Source organism: Colossoma macropomum, unplaced genomic scaffold, assembly GCF_904425465.1.
Source record: "Colossoma macropomum unplaced genomic scaffold, Colossoma_macropomum, whole genome shotgun sequence".
NCBI classification, from domain to species: domain Eukaryota; kingdom Metazoa; phylum Chordata; class Actinopteri; order Characiformes; family Serrasalmidae; genus Colossoma; species Colossoma macropomum.
In genome coordinates this window covers 6,283,566-6,305,918 of record NW_023494805.1, presented here as the reverse complement: position 1 = coordinate 6,305,918, position 22,353 = coordinate 6,283,566, and the positions used below count along the sequence as shown (strand labels likewise).

Below are 22,353 nucleotides of genomic sequence, written 5' to 3'. Positions count from 1 at the left end.
CGCAGACACGGGAGCGCGCAGCAGCTCCTGCGTAAAGGCGCGCAAATGGCATTGAAAAAGGCGCGCCCCCGCATCCCTCCGTTTGGTTTGTTTAAAAGCTGCTAAGCTAACTAGCTAACGGTCGCTCCGCCACTGATCCGGTTAACCCGGGATATTTCGGTGAAATGGCCGCCGAGAGCCGATGAGGACCCGAAACAAACATGGTAAGACTCTTCCAGAAACAAAACAAAAACGACTTCTGTGTTTTTCTGAGAACCGTTTATGAAGTCGGTTGGTTTTTGCGTTTTGGCTGTAACGTTAACAGATAACGTTAATGTTAGTTTATCACGGCCGTATTTCTTTTCCCGCGTCTCACTTAAACGCAGAAACCGTTCATATGTCCACTTTTGAAGGTAAAACGGTTCAAGCTAACCAGCCGGGCAGCTTCATGTTCGCCAGCTTCGTCCTCGAATTTTCCCGTCTCATTTTGGCTCCACAGTGTAACTGCTGCACCATTTAAGGTGGAACGGGGAAATTCAACAAGACGCTGGCGACTAGGCGCCAGAATCGAAATGCTGCACTAGCTAATCTACTTAAGGTGGAACGGGGCATGTCGAGGAAGAATCTGGCGAATAGGTAAACGCTAAAATGTAACTGCTGTACTATTTAAGGTGGAGCGGGGCAAATCAAGCAAGAAGCTGGCGAATAGGTAAAATAGGCACTGTAAAGTAACTGCTGCACCATTTAAGGTGGAACGAGACATTTCGAACAAGAGGCTGGTGAATAGGAACACTGGAAAGCGTTAGTTTAGCTGGGTGGCAGGTGGGCCGGAAAGTAACTGCTGCACCATTTAAGGTGGAACTGGGAAATTCGAACAAGAAGCTGACTAATAGGAACACTGGACGTCGTTAGCTAGTTTAGCTGGGTGGTTTCACGATTGCTTGGTTTTCTGGATTATAGCAAAACCAGAGAACAGAGCAATGTAACTTAATGTATTTGGTGCAGTTTCTAGCTAAATTTCACATTCGTAAATCTAAACATTCAAACTGTAAGTCTTCATACAGTCTTTATAGAAGTATAAAGACTGTATATGACAATAGAAAAGCTGTGAAAACTTTCTTCTGTAGAACAAAACAGTTGCACTCACATTTTTTACTTCACTCATTTGTTAAACTTACTAGTGCAAATCTAATAACCTTTACTATTTCTTGTACATTGCCTTAGTTAATTAAGTAAAGCTACACTCACTACTACACTTAAAAATTATGGTTCTTCAAAAAGAGAACCAACAAAATCAAATCAGTCAGAACCAAATTGAGAGCAAGAACAAACAGAATGATAGTTCTTTAATCACTCAAGGAAATAAATTGTTCCAATTTTAAATGTTTTTGGAGGTCATTCCATGAAGATGGAGCGCTGTAACTTGCCTTGCCATATTCAGACCATACTATAGGAACGTTCAGCTGAAAGTAGTTATTAACAGTATCGTAATATTATATTATACAACAGTTAGTTCCAGCCAAGCAAGCTGATTGGTTGAGAAGCGTTCTATCCGTGCTGATATTTCGCCACAACATCACAGGTTTTTCCACAAACACTATCACTCCGCTGAGACACCGTTGCTAAGCAATGGATTTGATGGGAGATGCTCAAGCCATTTGAACATTTTACTTCTTACTTTACCAAAAACAGAAAATGGACACTTAAGATCACATTTGACCGAAAGCCGATTTGGTCAGACTCTGAAGATGAGACAACACTAAATTCCCAAAAGCAGCTTTTCAGTCAGCAGCTGTGACAGAAGAACCTAAACAACCTGGAATCAGCCAGAAATGAACCCAACACCATTCGCCAAACTAAATGGGCTGTAAGATGCTTTACAGACTGGCTGGAACAAAACAACATCAATACTGATCTGGCAGAAATTGACACAACTGAGCTAAACTTGATATTGCGGCAGTTTTATGGCTCAGTCCGATTTGTTCAGGCTCTGAAGATCAGACTACACGTTTGGCGAATGGTACTGGGTTCATTTCTGGCTGATTCCAGGTTGTTTAGGTTCTTCTGTCACAGCTGCCGACTGAAAAGCTGCTCAGTGGTGATGACAGTTTTAACAGATAACGTTAATATTAGTTTACCGTAACCGTACACACACACACACACACACACACACACACACACAGAGTCATACCTGTAAACCTTACAATGTGCAAAGTATGTGTCTTATAGTAAAGTGCTAAGTGCAGCAGCATTTAAAGGGTGTATAATGGCAAAGAAAGGGATCAGTGAGGTTACAGTCAGATAAGTGGGGTAATAAGGCAGGTAAGTAAGATGCTAGAATAAACACTGGTCTGAGATGGTGGGTTCAGAGGATGGAGTTGAATGTAATAATATATAATAATATATTTAGAAGTGCAGTTTAGAAGCTGGAATATTGTGCATGTGTAATATTTTAATTGTTCAAGAGAGTGATGGCTTGTGGGAAGAGCCTGGATGTCTTGATCCTCATCTGGATGAAGTGCCGTCCTGAGGGAAGGAGCTGGAACAGGTGGTGACCAGTATGACCTGTATAGTTCCTAAGATGGGTTGATGCATTTTGTTAAATAGTTAATTGCATATTTTCTTAGATTCACTGTTGAAAAATGGTTATTTAAAGGTTTTTAGGAGTTAGAAGTGCTAAAGGGCACCTCGATCATGGAGCTTCCCAGCTGCCTCTGACATTTAACTGTGCTTAGTCATGTTTAAGTGGGTCTTCTGCATAAATTTCCTTTGATTGCTCGTTTGTCTTCTTATCCAACTGTAGGAGACTGCAATCGACTTCAAGTCCCTCCGGGCCAAGTTTCAAGAGGAAATTCAGTCGAAGGAGAGGCCATCTGTTCCTCACAAGCCCAAACGCTTTCCACCTCCAGCAGGACGCACCAGCTCCCCATTCATCATCAGTTCTTCTGGAGAAGAACACAGTCCCAACGCATCTAGTGCCGTTTCAAGGAATGACTGCAAGGTGGCACAAGCAAACCGGCCCGTTTCAGTTCCGTCGTGTTTTTTCCACCACGGGAACGATGGCGGAAGTGGTGTCGCAAGGCTTCCCTTCAGAGATCGTCAGCTGCCTTTAGTTCTTCCAGCCTCATCTCACGAGCTGAAGCGCGACCCGGTCGTTTCATCTAGTAAACTGGTTACGTCGCCAATCAAATGCAAAAAGAAAGCCATGCCAGCACCGTTCAAGCCCCCCAAGTTTTCTAAATGCATCAAAGATATTATAGAAGGTTCTGCTGAACATGCTGAAAACGGCAAGGTCCTCAAACCTCCTCAGTCCACCCTGATTGGGGCAAATGGCTTCAGCCACCAGAATGGGGGCTCAGACTGTGGGTCACCGTGTCCAAGCCCAGAGCAGTCAGTTACACCTCCGCCAACAGCAGAAAACTCCTCGACTGTGGGTGGCGTCACCCATGTTCTGAGCACTCTGGAGAAAGCCAGGAAGAGGTTCTCTCCCAGGAGTTTGTTGGTGTATGCCAGACCCAAGAGCTTCTATGCTAGCAAATGCTCCCCTGAGAGATCACCGCCATTTGAAGCGTATGAAAATGTTCACCACGAGGCGGAGACTGGTTCCTGGCAGTCAGGACACCCCCCTGTCAGCTCCCCACCTTTCCTGCAAGCTGAAGGATTCGCTCACTGTAAGTCATCCAAAGTTTTGTATCTGTATCTGTGGTTGTTTAGCTAAGAATTAGTGATGGCATGTGTGTATTGTATGTTGGGCTGGGCGATAAAACGATAACAGCAATTATCTGTATCCTCAATAGAAATATAGGATTGTGTGGCGGGCGTGATCCGGCCCGCGGGCCTTGTGTTTGACACATGGGTAATAGACCATTCTCACACATCGCGTTGTAGTGACAGCTCTGGTGGCTTTTTATGCTGCAAGGAAAGCGACACCACTCGGTTGTCGCCATGAGAGGGCGCACTTTCGAGTTTTTTGACATGATTAGAGAGGGAGGCGCCAAGGACTAAAATGAGTCACCAGCTGCCAGCTAACGTTTGCTGTTGCTACTAAGCTGACGTTGGTGAGAAAATAAACAGTTTACCACATGTAACCAGATAGCCTTGCACTCGTCACCAGACAGCTAAAAATAATCTTATGAATATTACAGAAATCGCAGCCATGCTATGCCAGCTGGGAAACTTTCTCCCACTATCCCATGACAAATTCATGAAATGGTCCACTTTCTATCAAGTATTTGTCATGTTCTGATCATAAAGGATACTTTAAAACCACAATTAACCACTCAGGAGCAAAGATTAGCCTTCAAACTTGAAAGAAATGGTGATTTGACATTTATCGTGATAATGATTGATATCAACTGATATGAAATGTTTTATCTTGATAACATTTTTGGCCATATTGCTCTGTCCTAATTGATTGGTAGCTATATGGGGTGGTATCAGCAGAAAGACACATTGCACTTGTTGCCACATTTAAAACCTGCCATCAAAAACTTGAGACCATGTTTTTAAACATCATTTCACATAATGTGCCACACTAAATCCAATTAAACAGGTTTAATTATGTTCTCTTTATTACGAAACATGCAGTTGGTCAGTGTTCTATTAACTAATGATGATTTGCTCAGAGAAGCATGTTTTTAAATCATGATATATTTATTTGTCACTATGACAATAAAATATCATTATATTTCCCACCTCTGATTCGTACCATCAGCCAACACTCAAGGTTTCAGTATCTGTATCTGCATAGAAGAAGTGGAATTGATTGCGATGATTTGGTTGCGATAACACACGACCTCAGGTGTTCTATTGCTTTTATACAACAGTTAAATAAAGTAAGAAATTAATAATTTGGGCCGTGAAGGTGGCATTTAATGTTTTAGTGTTCGCAGTTCCTTCTGCCAAATTATAGTTCCTTAATGAGCAGCTTGTTGCTACGTCAGAGTAACGAACTCCGCTCACTCGCTACTCAGTCTGCTGTAAGCCTCGCCTTTTGAAGTGAGGACTGAGCCATAAAACTGCCGCAATATCAAGTTTAGCTCAGTTTTGTCAGTTTTTGCCAGATCAGTATTGATGTTGTTTTGTTCCAGCCAGTCTGTAAAGCATCTTACAGCCCGTTTAGTTTGGCGAATGGTATTGGGTTAATTTCTGGCTGATTCCAGGTTGTTTAGGTTCTTCTGTCACAGCTGCCGACTGAAAAGCTGCTCAGCGTTGATGACAGTTTGGGAATTTAGTGTCGTCTCATCTTCAGAGTCTGACCAAATCGGCTGTCGGTCAAATGTGATCTTAATTGTCCATTTTCTGTTTGTGCAAAAAGTAAGAAGTAAAAACGTTCAAATGTCTTGAGTGTCTTTTACAGCTTTCAAAGTCGTTGCTTAGCAACGGCTTCTCAGCGGAGTGATAGTGTCTGTGAAAAAAACGTGACGTTATGGTGAAATATCAGCTCGGATAGAACGCCTCTCAACCAGTCAGCTCGCGTGGCTGGAGCTAACTGTTGTATATTGCCTATTCTAGCACTGAATTTCAAGATAATGCAATTCAGAGTTAAAAATTTTAGTTTGTAGATCGTCAGAATACTCTGATCTGCTGGATTTTCAGGGCTAAGCCTGGACTAGTACGATCCTTAATGGTCCTGTTTAGTCCAAAAATCAATGTCAGAGAAATTCTAGAGTCTGAATATCTGAGTACAGTTAATATAAATATAATTTTGCAAGTTTTGATCATGTACTTTTTCTCGTTTAGTCACAGGAACTGATTTTCGTGTAAATGGAGATGTGAAGCCTGTTATGCCGGGTGTACAGGCTCCTCCGGTCCCCAAACCCCTGCCAGACCTGGCATCTCTGGGGCCTTCACCCATGAAACCACCCAGACCCCCACAAGTGGATCTCAGCTCCTACTCTGGGATAATGGAACATGAACTCAGAGCCGAAGCACCTTTGAGTAAGCTTTTTGTTTTGAAGAAAATTAATAACAGCGTGCCTGGAATTCTCTTTTTATTATTGTATAAAGAAATATATACATTAAAATATTATGGCTGCAATTAGTGACTAATTTCATAATGGATTAGTTGGGAAATAAAATCCCACAGATGTTAGTCTGGTTTTAATGGTTCATTCAGCCAATTAAATACAAGGATTCCTCTTTCTTTATTGAAAAAGATAGAACACCTACTGTATCTTATTCGTATTTTTGTAAAGGTGTTTTTATCAAAAGCACAAACAGATTTTTGAAAAGTGACAAAATAATTAAGGAGCAACACATCGAAGTCCAAGATGGGCTGACTTTCTGTATTTCTCCTCTAATGATGGCAGAAAAATAAATAAAATAGGTTCTCTGTGATTTATAACTTTATAAAAGGAGTTCATCATATGCAAAACTGCACGCAACGTCAGTATTTTTAGATGTGTTTCAGTCCACGTTCAAATAAATAATAAAAAAAAGTTTTTAAAAAATCTTTGACTTCTTTGAGCTCTGTTTTTGTGTAAATGGGAGGCTAAAAAAAAGTGAATGTCCCAGCTGATCTGTGTGCATTAGTGTACAAGCAGCCCTGATAGTCATGCGGTTTAGCTGAGCAGTTTGGACCAACAGAATCAGCTGAAAAGCCGACAGTGATGTGCAATTCTTTACTTGTGCCGACACAACTGTCATATAGTATGTTAGTATCTCCCCATGCAGGTTCTGTAATCTGTATTTCCCTCTTTTAATCACGTGATATAAATGGGATGAGCGAAATGTCCAGCCATCTAATCAGTAACATGATTTTCTGCCGACAGTTTGTATTATTGTCATCAGTCACAGTGATTTTAGTCATCACAGGCCTAAAATATTTACATCTGTACAAACATAAGCAAAACAAATGTATTCATTTCAATCTTAAATTATCTTACTATGTATGTCTTACCCAGTTCATATCTTTTATATACACTTATAATGATTTAGGGAAAACAATTACGATTTTTCCAACCTATGTTGCACCTACGACTTCAATATTCATTATTTTGTTAGTTGCAAACAGGGGCTGAATTACAGAAACATCCTAACTCTTAAATCTGATCTGTTTAGTCACCTTTACGACAGTTAGGATTGAATATAGGACAGTAGCTGTTATAGAATATAACAGTACCTAAGTTTATAATCTTATTCTAACTCCAGATAAAAGAAGCAGCAGCTGTTTTGATAAAATCGAGAATGGAAGTGTTTCAGGCACCTGTAATAAGCAGCATAAGTCCACCATTGCTAGCAGAATAGTGTTATTTTTTATTTATATTGCAAAACAATATTGTGCCTGTGAGGTTTTGTTCCTCTGTCCCTGTTCCCTTTTAAGACTTTCGTGTGTTAATTTTAAAACTTGTCAGATAAAATATTGTAGCAGTGGTGGTGAATAACGAGCAGACAGGTTTGAACGTGTGGCTGTTTATTGGGGGAATAATGTTAGTGGGGCTCACACAGCAGGTAAAGCTTTTGGGAAATGAACAACAGAGGGGCAGCACTCAAACAGCAGGGGGCAGTGTCACAATATTAACTTACAGTTTGTCACATTTTTAGTTTTCTTTGGTCATTTTTTCCAATCAGTAACAACAGATGTTTTGCTAACTTACTAACTTTATATCTCCAAAATAGTAACTTCTCCAGAGAGTGAAGAAAATTCTTGGCTTATGATGGAAATTCCAAGTGATTTAATCATTTCTATTGGTCCATTCATTATGAAATAGTTACATAATGGGGCAGCTGGAGTTTTGAAAATAGGCAGTAAAAATGTCAATGTTTTCGTTCCAGAACTGGCTGAAGTTCCTGATACCATAGCAACAGATGTCATGGATCCTGAGAGTCAGACGGTGCCTCCGCCTCCTGAGTTCGATGCTCCAGAATTTCCAGATTTTGAGGCTTCTGTGCTGGAAGCTTTAAATAGTAATCTCATAAATCTTGCGGCTCTGGAGCTGGAGGCTACAGAATTTGGAGCCCCACAAGTGGACAGTTTGCCGCCTCCACCACCGAAACCAGAAGAAACGAATTATATGGACGTTCAAGATCCTCAAAGATATGAGGAAGTGATCCAGAAGCACTTTGTTTACCCTGCAGAAGCGGTCGGTGTTCTACTGGAGAGGTCTGCTGGTCCAGAGCACTGGACGGATTCACAGTCAAGCACAGCACTGCAGACTGAGCTGCTCAAACCTGTGGCTTCTGAGACGTCCATGAATGGAGCTCGTAATGTCCAGACTGACTGCAACAGTAGTGAACTTCCTTCAGAACCAAGGTGAAGTAGCATGAAGAAAAGCTGTTGATGGAGCTGCGTGGTTTCCTTTCAGCAAAGATTTCTTTGTGTGCACAGTTGTTTTTAAAGTGATGCTTTGTCCAGAAATCAGCTTTTTATTTTTCTCTCTTACTCCAAATGTAGTAAATCAGCAAAGGTATGTTTGTCTGAATTTTGCTTGAATTTTAAGCACTGGAGCTGTGAGGCACATGAGTCTCTGTTCTTTGAGCACTGATGTCCATGATATTCTCAGAAAAGCATGATGTGATGTAATTTATCATATGCATATTGTCATATTGCCCACCCCTTCTGAAGCTTCTACAGCTTTTAACTGATACTTTCTTGGCTGTGATGAATTCATTGCAAATTTAAAGCAAATCAGACACTAAGCATGTCCTGGCTGGTCAGCTTTATTTGGAGTAAGAGAGAAAATGTTATCACTCTACCATTTATTTATTATTTTTTTAAGCATATTTGCGAATTGACTTGTATAGTCATTTTACCATATAAAAGACGAAAACTTGGGCTCAATCTCATTTCTTATTTTAACCCCTACCCCTTGTTTTCGAGGGTCACCTTGCCCCTTGGAACTGAGTTACAAGCGTTAGTGGTTGAAATCTTCCTGTACAAAATGAGACCCTCAAATAAAAAAAACATTTGCTTCATTAACAGCTACTAGTGCTGCTCTGTAGGCGACCCTGCCAGTCTGCAGTGATGGCAGAGGAGGGCTTTAGATACATTTAGGGATACATTTAGGGAATCATATGCCTCCAAAGCGGGGTGGGGGGCAGTTATTTATTATCGACCACCCCTTATTCTTCAGTAATATGAAGCTGAAGTCGGCTGTTCTCCAGCTTCTTGTTCGAATTTTCCTGTTTCACCTTAAATGGAGCAGCAGTTCTAGCTGGTTAGCTACCGAGACATCAGCATAGTACTAGGGATTTTTTTCTTCATTTTCTTGTTATGAAGAAGAGGATCATAATACATGGTCCATTTGTAGGGCCATGTAGCCCTAACACTTCACCCTACCCCTCTATCCCAACAATAATCGGGGGTAAGGGCTAAGTGATGGGGGTGAAATGGGAATGGGCCCAATTCTAAATTAGCTCTCTGAGCCAGTAGTTTGTCAGTGGTTTTAACTGTGTAACAACTGTAGATTCTTATTTTCAACATTCCTCTTCTAGCCTCAGTCAGCCGGGAGATCATTATGAAGCCTGTGATAACGTCTACGAAGAGGTGGAGACGGTCACTAAATTCCATTTTGGACAAAACTCCCGCAAACGGAAAGGACCCTCCGAAGAGTAAGTGTGCCTGCTCAGCAGCGTTAGCAATAAAGATACTTGTAGACGTGTTGCAGTTGGTGCTATTTTCACCAGTGTTTCCATGACATGCGTGATATTAACATTTATTTTTTTACATTATTTTGCAACATTTTAATTGATTTTAATCCTTTTTTATTTATTTGATGTAAATTTTCCTTTGATTTTTATTAAAAGGTGTCATACCAATTTTTCTAAATTTTAGTATACTTAAATTGTTAATTTGTAAACAGTCATTCAGAGTGGTTTGGTGTGAAATGCTCTGTTTCTTGTAAAAATTAAGAGTCAGAATTGTTCCCAGTGGTGGTGACAGGAACCAGACATCTGGAGAGTTTAATGTGTGTAAAAGCTCACCCAAAGTTGTTACATGAAAGGCTTATAAACACACTGCCTGATGTCTGAGACTTTATTTTACAATGGGTTTTGGCCTAAAACACCCCCCCCCCCCCAATTCATGATCTTACCATCATGAACATTACTTATCAGGACAGGTACGTTCACTAATTGCTTTGGATAGTAAATAAATTATATACTTTTGCTGTAGACATATGACAAATGCTGCGAACAAATCAGGGTTGGTAAGTTTCTCTACAGTGAACCATTTCACTTCAAACCATTGTGAATGACTTTATTTATGTCTTAATGATTTAATTTTGCAGACATTTTGAAAAATCAGTGGTATTTCCTATTTAATATATAGAAAGTGATGTGTTTTGTGTTTCTGTCAGATCCCTATGCTGATTCTCCAGTGGTGAGTCCAGTCGATTCAATGCAAGAAATCCTTCAAGCGTTAATAAATCCTCGGAGGTGGGTGTCGTTATTTATTTAAATGTTTCTTTCAGAAAGAGGAGACGCGCAAAAGCATACGGCATGTCACTCAGTGGTATGTAGAGCTTTCAGTGTCAGATGCTTTCGTGGTGCTTTGATGCAGTTTTGCTAATAGCATTTCAATTAGCATTTTTTAGCATTTCATTATTATACATTATCATTATATACGATAGTTACATTATTTCTTTGTCTTGTTTATTATGAAGGGCTAGTGCGACTGCTGAGGCTAATGGTTTAAATCCTGCTTACTGTGACAGGTATGAGAGGTCATACACATTTTATAAAAATGCAAGGGCTGGTCTGAACAGATTTTTGCAGGTTTTAAAAATACTCATTGGTATTTCTTAACAAGTACCTGAATACTTTTTCTCAGAATCACCCTAAGACCAAAAAACAATTTTCATTTTAAAACAATCATTAATTATAAATGTATTGCTGCAGTTCTAAATATGTCCACTAGGTGGTAATGATATTTTCATAGTGTATAACTGTAACAGTACAAATTAGCTAAAATCAGCCAGTGTTTCCTATCGAGGAGTCCTGTGATAAGAATCACTATACTTAGACCTTTGAAAGGATTCCTGAAACTTGTCATGTTTCCATGGTTTACCAGACTCGTATCATAATTTTAAAGCGAGCGTTCCCTTCTTTTTTGCTACTCGCAGCCCACAAAACCTACTACAAAACCTTTCATGGCCCAAAAGAAGATTTAACTGGCCCGAGTGATTAAAATGCAGGCAAATATAACAGTCAGTGTAGCTTGTTAAATTTCACTTTACACTGTTACCAGGCAAATTAATAAACAGCAACAAAATCCTACAATATTACTTGTATTTAACATTTATCCATGGATGAATTCCAAACAATCAAAAAGAGAAACAGTGTTGAAATGTACTAAAATGTAAACATAACTAGAGGCTAGATAGCTGTGTCAGTGTAGTATAATCTCAGTGAACTTTTGGAGACGAATGGACGTATTCGCATTTATATGCAGCACAGTTGGTTTCCTGATACGTTAAATCTACAGTGAGAAACTGTCACATTTTCACTAACTAAAGTTGTGAAAATGTCAGCTTGTCTTTCGAATTTTCCAATTCCACCTTAAATTGTGCTGCGTTTACATTCTGGCGCCTCAGTCAGAATTTAAGATCGAACGGGACAATTCGAACAAGAAGCTGGCAAATAAGAAGCGACTTTAGCCTCATAAAACAGTCAAACATTGAGAGACATTTTACAAGAAACTACTCAACGTTTGAGAAGAATTTTCCTGAGGGAAAGGGGAGGAAAGCGGCTACAGCTAAAGCTTAAAGCAGAGTAGAGTAAGTCTGCTTTTTCGTTTATATTATTTTAGCTTATACTAGGACATTATCACATACTGATACATACGGGACATTAAATCTTGTGGCTCCCAAGGTGGTTCGATTTTTGTTAAAAGGACAGAATGGCTTTTCTTATCATTTGGGTTGATCACTGTTGTCGGAACAAAACCTCGTATCTCCAAAATGAGGGGAAAAAACCTACTTTACTTTTCATGCAAGTCAGTGGAACCAGACTGTTTTTCCAAATCATTTTGGGTCACTTCTTTTGGTCCATTCAACATGAAATTTACACACAATGTAAAAAACAGGCATTTTCAAATTATATAAATTACTGAAAAACGTTCCGACAACAGCGATATATAAAGTCCCCTAGTAGTTTCACCAGCGAATATACCAGAATATTTTGAAAATGTTTTTTCTCCTACGTCTTTACTTTATAGCTTCAGTGTTCACAGAGAAATGGGGGTTTGTTGCAGTCTGAGGCTGACATGGATGTTGACATTTATGAATTTGATGTGAATTTAATGAGTTTATGAATTTGATGTGTTCAGCTAAACCACTTAACGTTTTCTCTGTATATTAACAATATTAACGTTGGTCAGTCTAAAGGCTTTTGCTCAGAATTTATTGTTGTTTAGGTTACAATATAGTTTTTTTAGGGCTTTATATAAAATATTTAAAAATATCACTGTAATCAAGAAATATTAGAGTATTTTAATTATTCAGTCCTAGAAAATACTATGTTAAAAAAAAATTACCCAAAATGTTTCAAGGTGTTTCCTTGTAGAACTTCAGATATACCATTTGTAATGTTGAGATATTGGTCTTTGCAGCATTGTTGATATGCTGCAAATATGATATTTCTGCTGATTTTTGTATAAATCAGGGTATTCTTGCAATCCAACTAAACTGATTTTTGGTTAAAATAATACAGGTCAGCCTTTATAATGCAGGCCCAGCCATCTCACATTGATTCGTTATTGTGTTTGTAATAAAAGACTGTATTGAAATCACAATATAATCACAATATTTTGAACATATGCAGCCCTACTTTCTGATGTTCATGAGCAACTCTGCCCTGCTGTACTGTGATTTTGAGTGGCACATTGGTAGATGTCTTCGGTGCGGCTGTCTGTAATGCCTTTCAGGAAGGAACGCTCGAGTCCTGACCACCCTGATGAGAGAGAACTGCGAAAGAGAGAAAAACAGCGTCTGGAACGGGAGAAAAAGGAGCAGAAGGAGAGAGAGAAAAAAGAAAACGAGATGAAAAAGAAATTTAAAGTGAGTCACTTATTATAAATTATTATTGCAGCTTTGTGAGGTTAGTAGGGTGGTGCTGTGAAAACTGTGTTAATGTCTTAAGAACAGTTGAATTCATTTGCATTAATATAGTAAAAATAAAATCTGTATAGGTACCACAAATGAAATGAATTGGTTTAGAAAGTCCAAACTTGTTCTGTTCTTATTCCTTCTAGATTAAGCTGGTAAATTTATTACTAGAAGGTACCAAAGCTTCATACGTTAGTCTGCAAAGTTTCAAACACTCCTGGTCAAATTATATTTTATTGGTTTTTCTAATGAAGTTGATTTTCTCCTCTGTCCCAGTAGATCACTGGACAGGAGGAGCCTATGTACCACGCCCGAGTGCTAGTGGCCAGCAAGCTGCGCAAGCACGACCTGCAGGTGAAGAGCGGAGACACGGTCAGCATCATACGCACCACCAACTGCCCCAAGGGCAAGTGGCTGGCCAGGGATGCACAGCACAAGTGTAAGAACACATGCCGGAACTGCAGTACACTAATATGGGCAAGTCAGGTCACTTGGACTGTCCCAAACGTTGGCGGGGGGGCATCGGCATCAGTGCCAATACAAATCCAGCCGTTATACTGTAGGATAGTAAACCAAGGATACCACGTTCTACATACAGCACAGGCTTTTTTGGAAGAACTTTGGTATCGGTAGTTTCACAAAAAATCAACAAATTTTTTTCAATTTTCTGCACAATGCAGAGGCTAAGATGAAAACAGTCATCATGAAATGGTTACATGGAGATAATTTTACAGACTCAGATTTGTTTACAGTGGTGGTGATAGAAACCAGGGGTCACCATGACTACAACACACATATAGTCATTATATCCAAAACCACCGAAAGAGTTTTTATATGTAATGTTGATAATGGTAAAATCTAAAGTTTTCTGTGGGTGCTGTCTTTGCAGTATTGTTGATGCAGAAGGCTCTGCAAATGAGAAGTTTCTGCTGGTGTACAAGACCCTGCATGTATCTTCCCACCATGAGCAAAAAAAACAAATTAGGAAAAGAAAAATGAAAAAATATGTAGGTCAGATCTTCTGTCTAGTAATTTTCTCTGCACTTTAGAAATAAAGGTTCTGTGCAGGTACATTTTCATTCATTAAGGTACAAACAGTGTAAATGTTCCCTCAAAGGTACAACAGAGGTTTTAAGGTTCAGTTTTGAACCTTAAATAAGTTTTTCCAGGTGAAAAGTTTGTATTTGTACCTTTTCATAACCGAATGTTTTAAAACAGAACAATAAAATAAAAAGCCTGGAGACGAGACGGGCTGTGTGGAGTCAGTACAACTTAGAAAATATCATTTCAGTGGTTTGTGGTACAGTTATCTTCCCTGACTAAAGGTACTGAGATGTACCCTTGAGGGTCCCGCCCCAGTGACGAGAGGGGTACTGCCCTAGTGACAGTTTACTACCTTTATTTCTGAGAGTGTAGAATGGAGATTTTCCCATCAAGCCTCTCCGAATGACTTTGTTTACATCTTGTCAATTTAATTCAGCAGAACACGGATGGATTGATTTGCTACAGTAAACACTGCAGCAACCATACCTATGGGGTGTTTGCTAAGCATCGACCTCAGAAAAGAGAAAAAAATCAGACACTACAGGTTACTCAGCTCATAACAGGAGCAAATCTAAACTCATGTATCTTGCTCAGCATTAAGCATACATTTGGGGTGAGGTAATGTAATATAAATTACTTTATTTATTTATTTATTTATTTATTTATTGCCAAACTATCACATTAATTTCTGCAGCGTATTTACTGTAAAGCAGTGTTGACGCTCTTGTGTGCAGATGGCTACATTTCAGTCATGAATGTGGAGCTGAATATGAAGGAGATGCTGGAGCTGGGGAAGCGGGCGCAGGCCGCCGGGCGAGCAGCAGGCGAGGCGGACACCCTTAGCCTAAGCAGCAGGTCCAAACACCACCCCTCTTTCTGTTACCGGTCTCTGAAAGTGGGCTTGTCAGCTCTGGTGCTGAAGGTTCTGCTGTCATATTTTGCATTTTCCTGCTCTAGTACACTTTGTCTCAGGAAGAGCTTATCAGTAATCAATCAATCATATTTGGTTGATGGTGTTAAAGAAAGCAAACCTAAATAAAATCTGAATCAGTATGAAGGGCCTGGCACAATTATGTGATCACATTATTTGAGAAGATTGCAGTTATTTGAGCTACCTGCAGTTCTTCTCCACAGTTGTTAGATTTCGCAATAATATTAAGCTGCAATTTAAGGGAATATGTGACAGTGGTATGTTAAGTAAATTCAGATTTATTTATTTTTTTATTTATTTTGTTTTCTCTCTATTGATGCTTGAGTTCAGATGACTCTCAAGTAGATTTTATCTGTTAATGAGAGGTTTTTGCACTAACTTTGTGGAGTTCAGTGCTCGCTGTCATTAAAGCAAAAGAGAGACATACTTTAAAATCCATGTAAATTTTTGAAAGATTCGGCTTTACGCTGAATTTTTTTTACGCTCATAATGTACAAAATTACATTAAAGAATGTAAATGAACAGCCTTTTTCAAAAGCATTTTCATTAGTGGTCTCTAGACCCCACTGTTTATGTGCCAGGATGAATGTTATATTGTTAAATATTTGTAAACTGCAGAGTTTTATGTTTAGGTGTCATTTATTTGATGGCTTAATGTTACAGACTTTAGTTCACATTATGACACTGTCATATTTACTGTTCTTAATACATGCACACTTGTTGACGTTACCAGACAGCATACTGGCTGATAGTATGTCAGCTCAAACTTTGAGCTTATCACTTGTATTTGCGACTTTGGCAGCCATTCAGGTGTAATGTCCTTGTGGTAAACTGGGAACTTTACAAGTTTACAACTTTATGATGACTGTCCAAACATACCACAAGCACTGTGACTCACAAATACACAGCTCTGCCTCTCTGAAGAAGTTAGCCAGGACTGGCTACAGTCAATTACACTCATTTTAGGCATGCAGCGTCTGCACTGTTTATTGAAAATGGGGATCCCAAACTTTTGAGGGGTCGTGTACAAACAAATCAGTTTCTGTATTTGAGTTATATGCAACCTGATCCTTTGTGAAAGGTATTTTTCTGCTGCTTGGAACAGAAATATCACGTTGCTGACTGTGTTTATACATGTTTGCAGGTCTTCACATTATAACCCAGTCCTCACGAGCAGTTGTAAGTGCCTGTTATTGAGAATTATAATGGAGACATGTTGAATCGTACTGTATCTGTTACTGTCAGTCTGATCTTTTGATCTTTGTGTTGTAATGTGTTCTGTTTCAGTTACTGATGATAGTGAAGAGTGGACTGGAGATGAGACCTCGTCCACTTTACCAGAAAGCTTGTGAGTTGCATTGGTTATGTTTCGGTTTTGGGTTGGATCATTTCCGACTTAAACTGTAAATTATGCGGTTGTTGTTGGAGACAAAGGGCTATGATGAAAACATCTAAAGGTCCAAATGAAGTTTTAAATGAAAAATGGCCTTTCTAAAATAGGCAAGACCGTATTTTACCTGCTGTTTACCTGTTATTTATTTTTAACCTGCTCTTTCCTCAGGGGTCCGAACAGAGCTGTCTCAATGCCGGACATGTGTAAGTGTAGCCTTAATTAAGTCTGTTAGAAGTGCTTTTTCTCTGTAGACACTAAATCTGTGGAGGATTTCTTTTAGGGATGCACCTATATGGTATTGTGCGCTGATGCAGATATTAGATTTTCCATTTACATATCTACCGATACATAAACATTTATGAAATATAGAAATTGAGACTTCGTTGACTTGGATTAGTAATATTAATATATTAATGAGTATTAAAACCTTTTAATTTTATTTCAGTAAGTCACATCATTGTAACTTGCTAATGGTTTTATTTTTAGTATTCAGCCATCTCATTTGAATTCTCTGGCAAGGAAAAAAAAACAAAACAAATATTTAATCAAATTTAAAAGGAACAACTGGAATCCCCGGTTATGAAACGCATAATTGGAGATGAAAATACAAAAATGAAAAAGAAAACTGAAAGTAAACTGAAAATTAAGTAAAATTAGTTGTCATTTTCTAATGACATGGCCTTGAAAAACACCACGCCAAATGCTCTCAAGGACACAGCATAGCTTTTTATTGCTTTTATTTTTCATCAAAATTATAATTAAATCTCATAATTAAATCATAACTGTCGTGCCATTGTTTGTCTTAAATATAAATGTCCTAAATACAGCCTGACTAATGAGTGACTCACTGTATTGTTGGTATAAGCCAATAATTTTTTTTTCCCCCCTCTCTCTTTGCTTGCTGCACTGCCAAGATTCAAACTTGATCCCCTGATGACAGGGCAAAAGCATAGTTGTTTTTAAAAAACAAAAAAGAGTTTGTAAAAATACATCCAAACCTCACCTTTAACATTAGAAAAACATGTAACACAAAATATCAGCCAGCTGATGTCAGTTGAGTCCTATTTAGGATATTTATATTGAGAGCAAATAATGAAAATTTTGAAAAACAGAAACCAAAAGCACATATATTATTTAAGACTGAGTTTCTGGTGTTTATTTGCGTTTACGAAGTCTGATAATTGAGGTTAAAAACTATCACTTATCGTAACTTTTTGCCCTCTAACATCTGTATTTGTCTCAGCCACAGCGTTTTCATATCCATCGAGTTCTTTCTCCTGAGTAATAACTTCTCACTTCTTGTTCTAGTTGGTGGTAATGTCAGTGCTCACCATGCACTGAGTGCTGGCAGTATGGAGGACATCCCCTCTCAGTAAGCTACGAACACCATCACACTGCTTAGGATTATAGGCTTTATTAAGAGCAAGTGGTACAGAACAGTTCATTTTTTGCATCTTCCTTTTTGAGGCACGAGGCTCTTCAGAAGCTCGCGGTCTTCTTCCAGAACTCCAGAGAGGAGCTCAACACTGTAACGGATCACACTAACTCCATTCCAGCCAAGTACAGTATACTAACGACAGTTCACTACCTGTGATGATGCTTCAAAATGCACATAAACCCTTTTACTTTCTTTAATATCTCATGTGTTTCTGCAGCTTCAGTGGTCCAGGTAAGACAGCTCTGTATCTTCTATGTATTCTGAGCTTTCAGGGGTGCACCAAACTATTTTTTATGGCCAATTCTGATTTCAATGGATGTTTTTTCCTTTGATATTTATTAGCCTTAGTTATAAAACTTTGAATGAGCACTTTGTTAGTCAACGTCACAGTATCAGTAGTGGCACTGTAAATTCTTAAACCAAAATCAGTTCTGTATTTAAACACAAATCAAGTAAGTGAGAGGCAACTGGCTATTTTGCACGATTTGTCATTTACAGTCCTATGTAAGAGTATAATTACATGTTTTGTTCATTTTGTAAGTGAACAAACTTAAATATCGCATTTATTTTGCTGATTTTTAGTGCATCATGTCTGTTTGTTTAGCTGAGTCAAACATACTTGAAAAAGATAAAATATTAAATGTGCCATAACTTTTTTCCCCCCAATATGTTCAGTTCAGCAAGAAAACAGTAATTGTGCATTAAACTGTGCACACATGTTCTCTGTAGAGGATGTGTTCACTTATTTTCATTTAAAAAAAAAAATGACCAGGCGCCCAAACTTCAGTGCAACTGCAGTGCCATGTGCCACAACATTTTAGTACAAATGCAGCAGCAGCATTTAAATACAGTGTGAGTGCACTTAACTCACAGAATAGACAGAAATAATAAATTGGCAGATTGTGTGTTTGAAGTATCTGTCAATTCTGATCTCGGCTAATTCTTATTGTGCATCCATACTAATGTTCACCTGTTTATATATTAATGCATGTGCTTTTGGTGTTTGTAAAGTGGGGAGATTTAAAATTTAGAAGCACTTCTGACAAAATTTAGGAGCACTTTTTCCACCCTGTAGCACTGATGGTGAATGCCTTGAATTGGGCTGTTTGTGTGTGTTGTAAGAGGCATGTGAGGGTGTGGAATTTGTCTTGCAGTATGGCAAAAGTTAAGAACAATAAACAGTCCAATACTATAAACTACAAGCCAACCAGTCTGCTGCACCTGGCCCCAGGGAGTCTGTACCTTCTACCTGATTTGAGCAGCTGAAGTTCATCACAGAGAGGATGTGAGCGATTACTGATTATGATCTTTGTCCCTCAGCAGCTCTGACTTTACCCATTAAAATTAGACACCAGTAGCAAACGCTGAAAGTTGGCTTTAACTCCAGGAAACCTAAAAAGTGCTCCTCAAGTTGAAATAAAAACTGACCTGTTCAAATGTCTGTATCAGACATTAAATGAACTTCATTACTGAAAGCTTGGGACAAGCAATTATGTATTTGTCAGTTAATGGTTCGTTGATTGATGAACATGTGCATGTGAGATCTTTACTAAGCCATACTACATGGTCCATGCCACTGTTGATGTTTTTGTGTCTTTAGGTCTTCTGAGTGTTGTGGAGGAACCTCCTTATGTGTGAGTATGACCAGAGAAAGACCACGTAAAATTCTCAGTCTGGAGTCTTGAGAGGTTTAGCTTGGTCTGAAACTAAAGTTACATATTGCATAATGTTTACTGTTTTCATGTTTAACTCTTTTGATGCAGTTTGGGGTTGTGAGTATGGATCCTGTAATGTGGAAGACCCAGTAAATAAGATTGGTAACTTATGCATTTCGTTCTGTGTTCTGTGTTCTGAGTTTGTTCTTCGCCCCCAGTGAGGAAGACCAGTTCAGTTATGCAGACGTTGAGCTGCTGCCTCCTCCTGAACTCTACGCTGACTTTGTCTGAACATTGAGGTCTGTTTTTCTCCTAATCAGAACTAAAAAGATGTTTCCAAGTGGTATATTTTTATTTATTTATTCATTTATTTATTTAATTTTATTTTATCGCTCATTAGCTCTTAAAGCAGCGTTCTGGCCAGTAAGATTTGGCACTTTCCCCGATCAGTCAAGGCAAGGCACACGGACACCAGTAATGTCTTCAGTCGGCTAGATTAAAGCTGCACTACATAAGATTTTATGTTGAAAATGAAAGAAGTATCATTACTAAATGAGGGGAATTAAAACAGGCTAAAATATGTGAGCGTGCGCTGTTGAGAGTTGCCATTTAAATATGAAATTGTGACTTTTAAACGTCGGAGGTGTTGATTCGGTAGTTTTTCAGACTTGAAAAGAAGGTCCGATGTTCAGGTTTCAAATGCAAAATCAGCGCTATACTAATGAAGATACGATGACAATAGATCATTTACTCACATCCTCAGAAGACACATCTTTCATGAAGTTTTGACTGAGTCCTCTTTTGAATTCTTTCAAAACACTCACAATCATCAGATTCACCTGCTCAGGGAAGGGGTCCGAAGTACAACCTACATTTATGAAATATTCCTTCACATGTGTGCCGTTGCACTTTCCACCAGAGAGGTCTCAATCTTCAATTTCAGCTTTAAAGTAAGGAAGAAACTATTTTTGTCTAAGCTTTTGCTTTAAGGAAAAAGTTTTGATCTTATTCTGATTTAGGGTCATTCCTTCAGTGTTTGTACCACAGATTTACTATAGTGGATATAACTTCACTAAAAGGGCATCTAAAACCTGTAAAACACTCCAATTAGATTTTGGTGTAATGTCAGCGTAATACAACAGAAAAAAATGTTTGCAAATCTCTGAATATCTTCAATCATGCAATGTAGGCTAAGGCTTTGACTTGGCTAGCTAGCAAATAGCCATGTAATGAAAAGTAAAATTTTCCTCACTTTGACAATGAATGGGTTCGATGTAGTGTGTAAACATAGTTAAAGTTTTAAATTGTGTCGTTCACTGTTCGGTCCATACGCAAAAACTGCAGTTTATCCTAGTTTGAAGTTACTGTTTTTGTGGTGTCACAAAAACTGATGCGTTTGCAATCAGAACGGAGTTCATTTACATATGAGTCTTAAAGGCACAGTAACAAAAGCAGCCTGTTTAAAGGAATGGGGAGAGAATGGAAAGTTACCCACAGCTGCCCATCAAAACACCAAAAATAACCGCTCTGTGGTTTACTTCTTGAGTTGTGTTTACTGGGAATAAATGGCATTTGGTGAAGTTACTTAACTCTGAGCCTGATGGCCATGACTGCCGTGTTATTTCAGCAGAGCATAATGTATTTGTGAACCGATGTGTCAGATATTGGATGTCATCGGGACTGTATGGGCAGGACTGGGCCAAATGATTTTAATTTTCTGCAGGACGGATGAAATCTTGCAGGAGCGGGACTGAAAAAAACTGTTGACTTCTACTGTAGACTCCAGTCAGTTGTAATTGTGACCATTCAAAATGTTTATGCACAGATAACTAAACACAATGTATTCTAAATATTTGGGAAAAAGGGTTTATTTCAGAACGGGTGGTGTTTTTGGGACTTACTCTTGAGGCTTTCTTACAGGCCTCACCTGTAGAATTAAACCTCACTGCTGACTTTGTCTTCCTAACAGGTAAACTACACCACTTCACTCGTTATGGAAGACGGGCTCCTTTACCAGGTTTAAAAGCCAAACTGAGGCCCATATGGTGCCCATTCAGTCTGCAGGAAAAGTTTAAAAAAGAAAATGATGATGATAATTAAAAGGCCTGTCACTTTTGGGTGCGAGTGTAATGATACTTGTCTAAATGTTATGGTGTATTGTGTCAGTTGAGATTATGGCTTTGCACTGTCTTGCATTCTCTTGTTTTTCTTTGTTCCTTATGCAGTGTTTCTGCTTTGTTCTGGCCTTTTGTTTTGTTTTATGTTTATATTAAACCACTCATTTATGTAAATGGATGCATACAATAAATATAAATAGTTGTATTCTGATTTGTGTTTAATGATGCTTTTTGTTTTAAGACTAATCCTTTTCCTCATCCATTTAATCAGCCAGTTTAGTCACTGATTTCTTTCATGCCAACATACAGTACCCTGAAACACGTCTAAGCTGTGCCCAGTGCTCTTTGGATGCATCTGCATGCTCAGTGCCTTCATGCTGTGGTGTTATAATTGATACTGATCCTTAACACATTACAGAAGTCACCACTAGAGGGTGCAAGAAATCCAGCAGGGCAAAACCTTAGATTTCTTGATATGTACTTTGAAATAAAGAGCAGGTGAACATGACTTAAGTTCAAGTAGATGTTGAAGATGTTCGCTCTTAAAAAGAAGGTTAAAGTGTTCTTTAGTAAAGAAAATGGTTCTATATAGAACCACGAACACTCAAGTAACCCCTTTGCATGATTAAACGGTTCTTTGATGTGGTTCTTTGCGTCATTAAATGGTTCTTCAGACTGATGAAACATGCGCATGAATGTGCTATATATGGTTCTGTATGACGCCATAAAGAGTTCTTCTATTGTAACAAG

The 22,353-nt window shown here is 38.7% G+C and overlaps 1 protein-coding gene across 1 annotated transcript; it reads left to right on the top strand.

The window, feature by feature from the left end:
- The first annotated feature begins 133 nt into the window (after positions 1-133).
- si:ch211-188c16.1 (uncharacterized protein LOC562677 homolog) lies at positions 134-21,875 on the top strand. Its single transcript, XM_036596969.1, has 21 exons — positions 134-203; positions 2,783-3,650; positions 5,722-5,919; positions 7,756-8,233; positions 8,375-8,387; positions 9,387-9,531; positions 10,278-10,300; positions 10,392-10,432; positions 10,584-10,634; positions 12,845-12,977; positions 13,305-13,464; positions 14,804-14,924; positions 16,145-16,179; positions 16,288-16,348; positions 16,562-16,596; positions 17,702-17,765; positions 17,861-17,953; positions 18,049-18,062; positions 19,432-19,465; positions 19,705-19,785; positions 21,456-21,875. The coding sequence occupies exons 1-20, from the start codon at positions 201-203 to the stop codon at positions 19,775-19,777; spliced, it is 2,643 nt and encodes an 880-aa protein (XP_036452862.1). The 5' UTR covers positions 134-200; the 3' UTR covers positions 19,778-19,785; positions 21,456-21,875.
- The last annotated feature ends 478 nt before the right edge of the window (positions 21,876-22,353 follow it).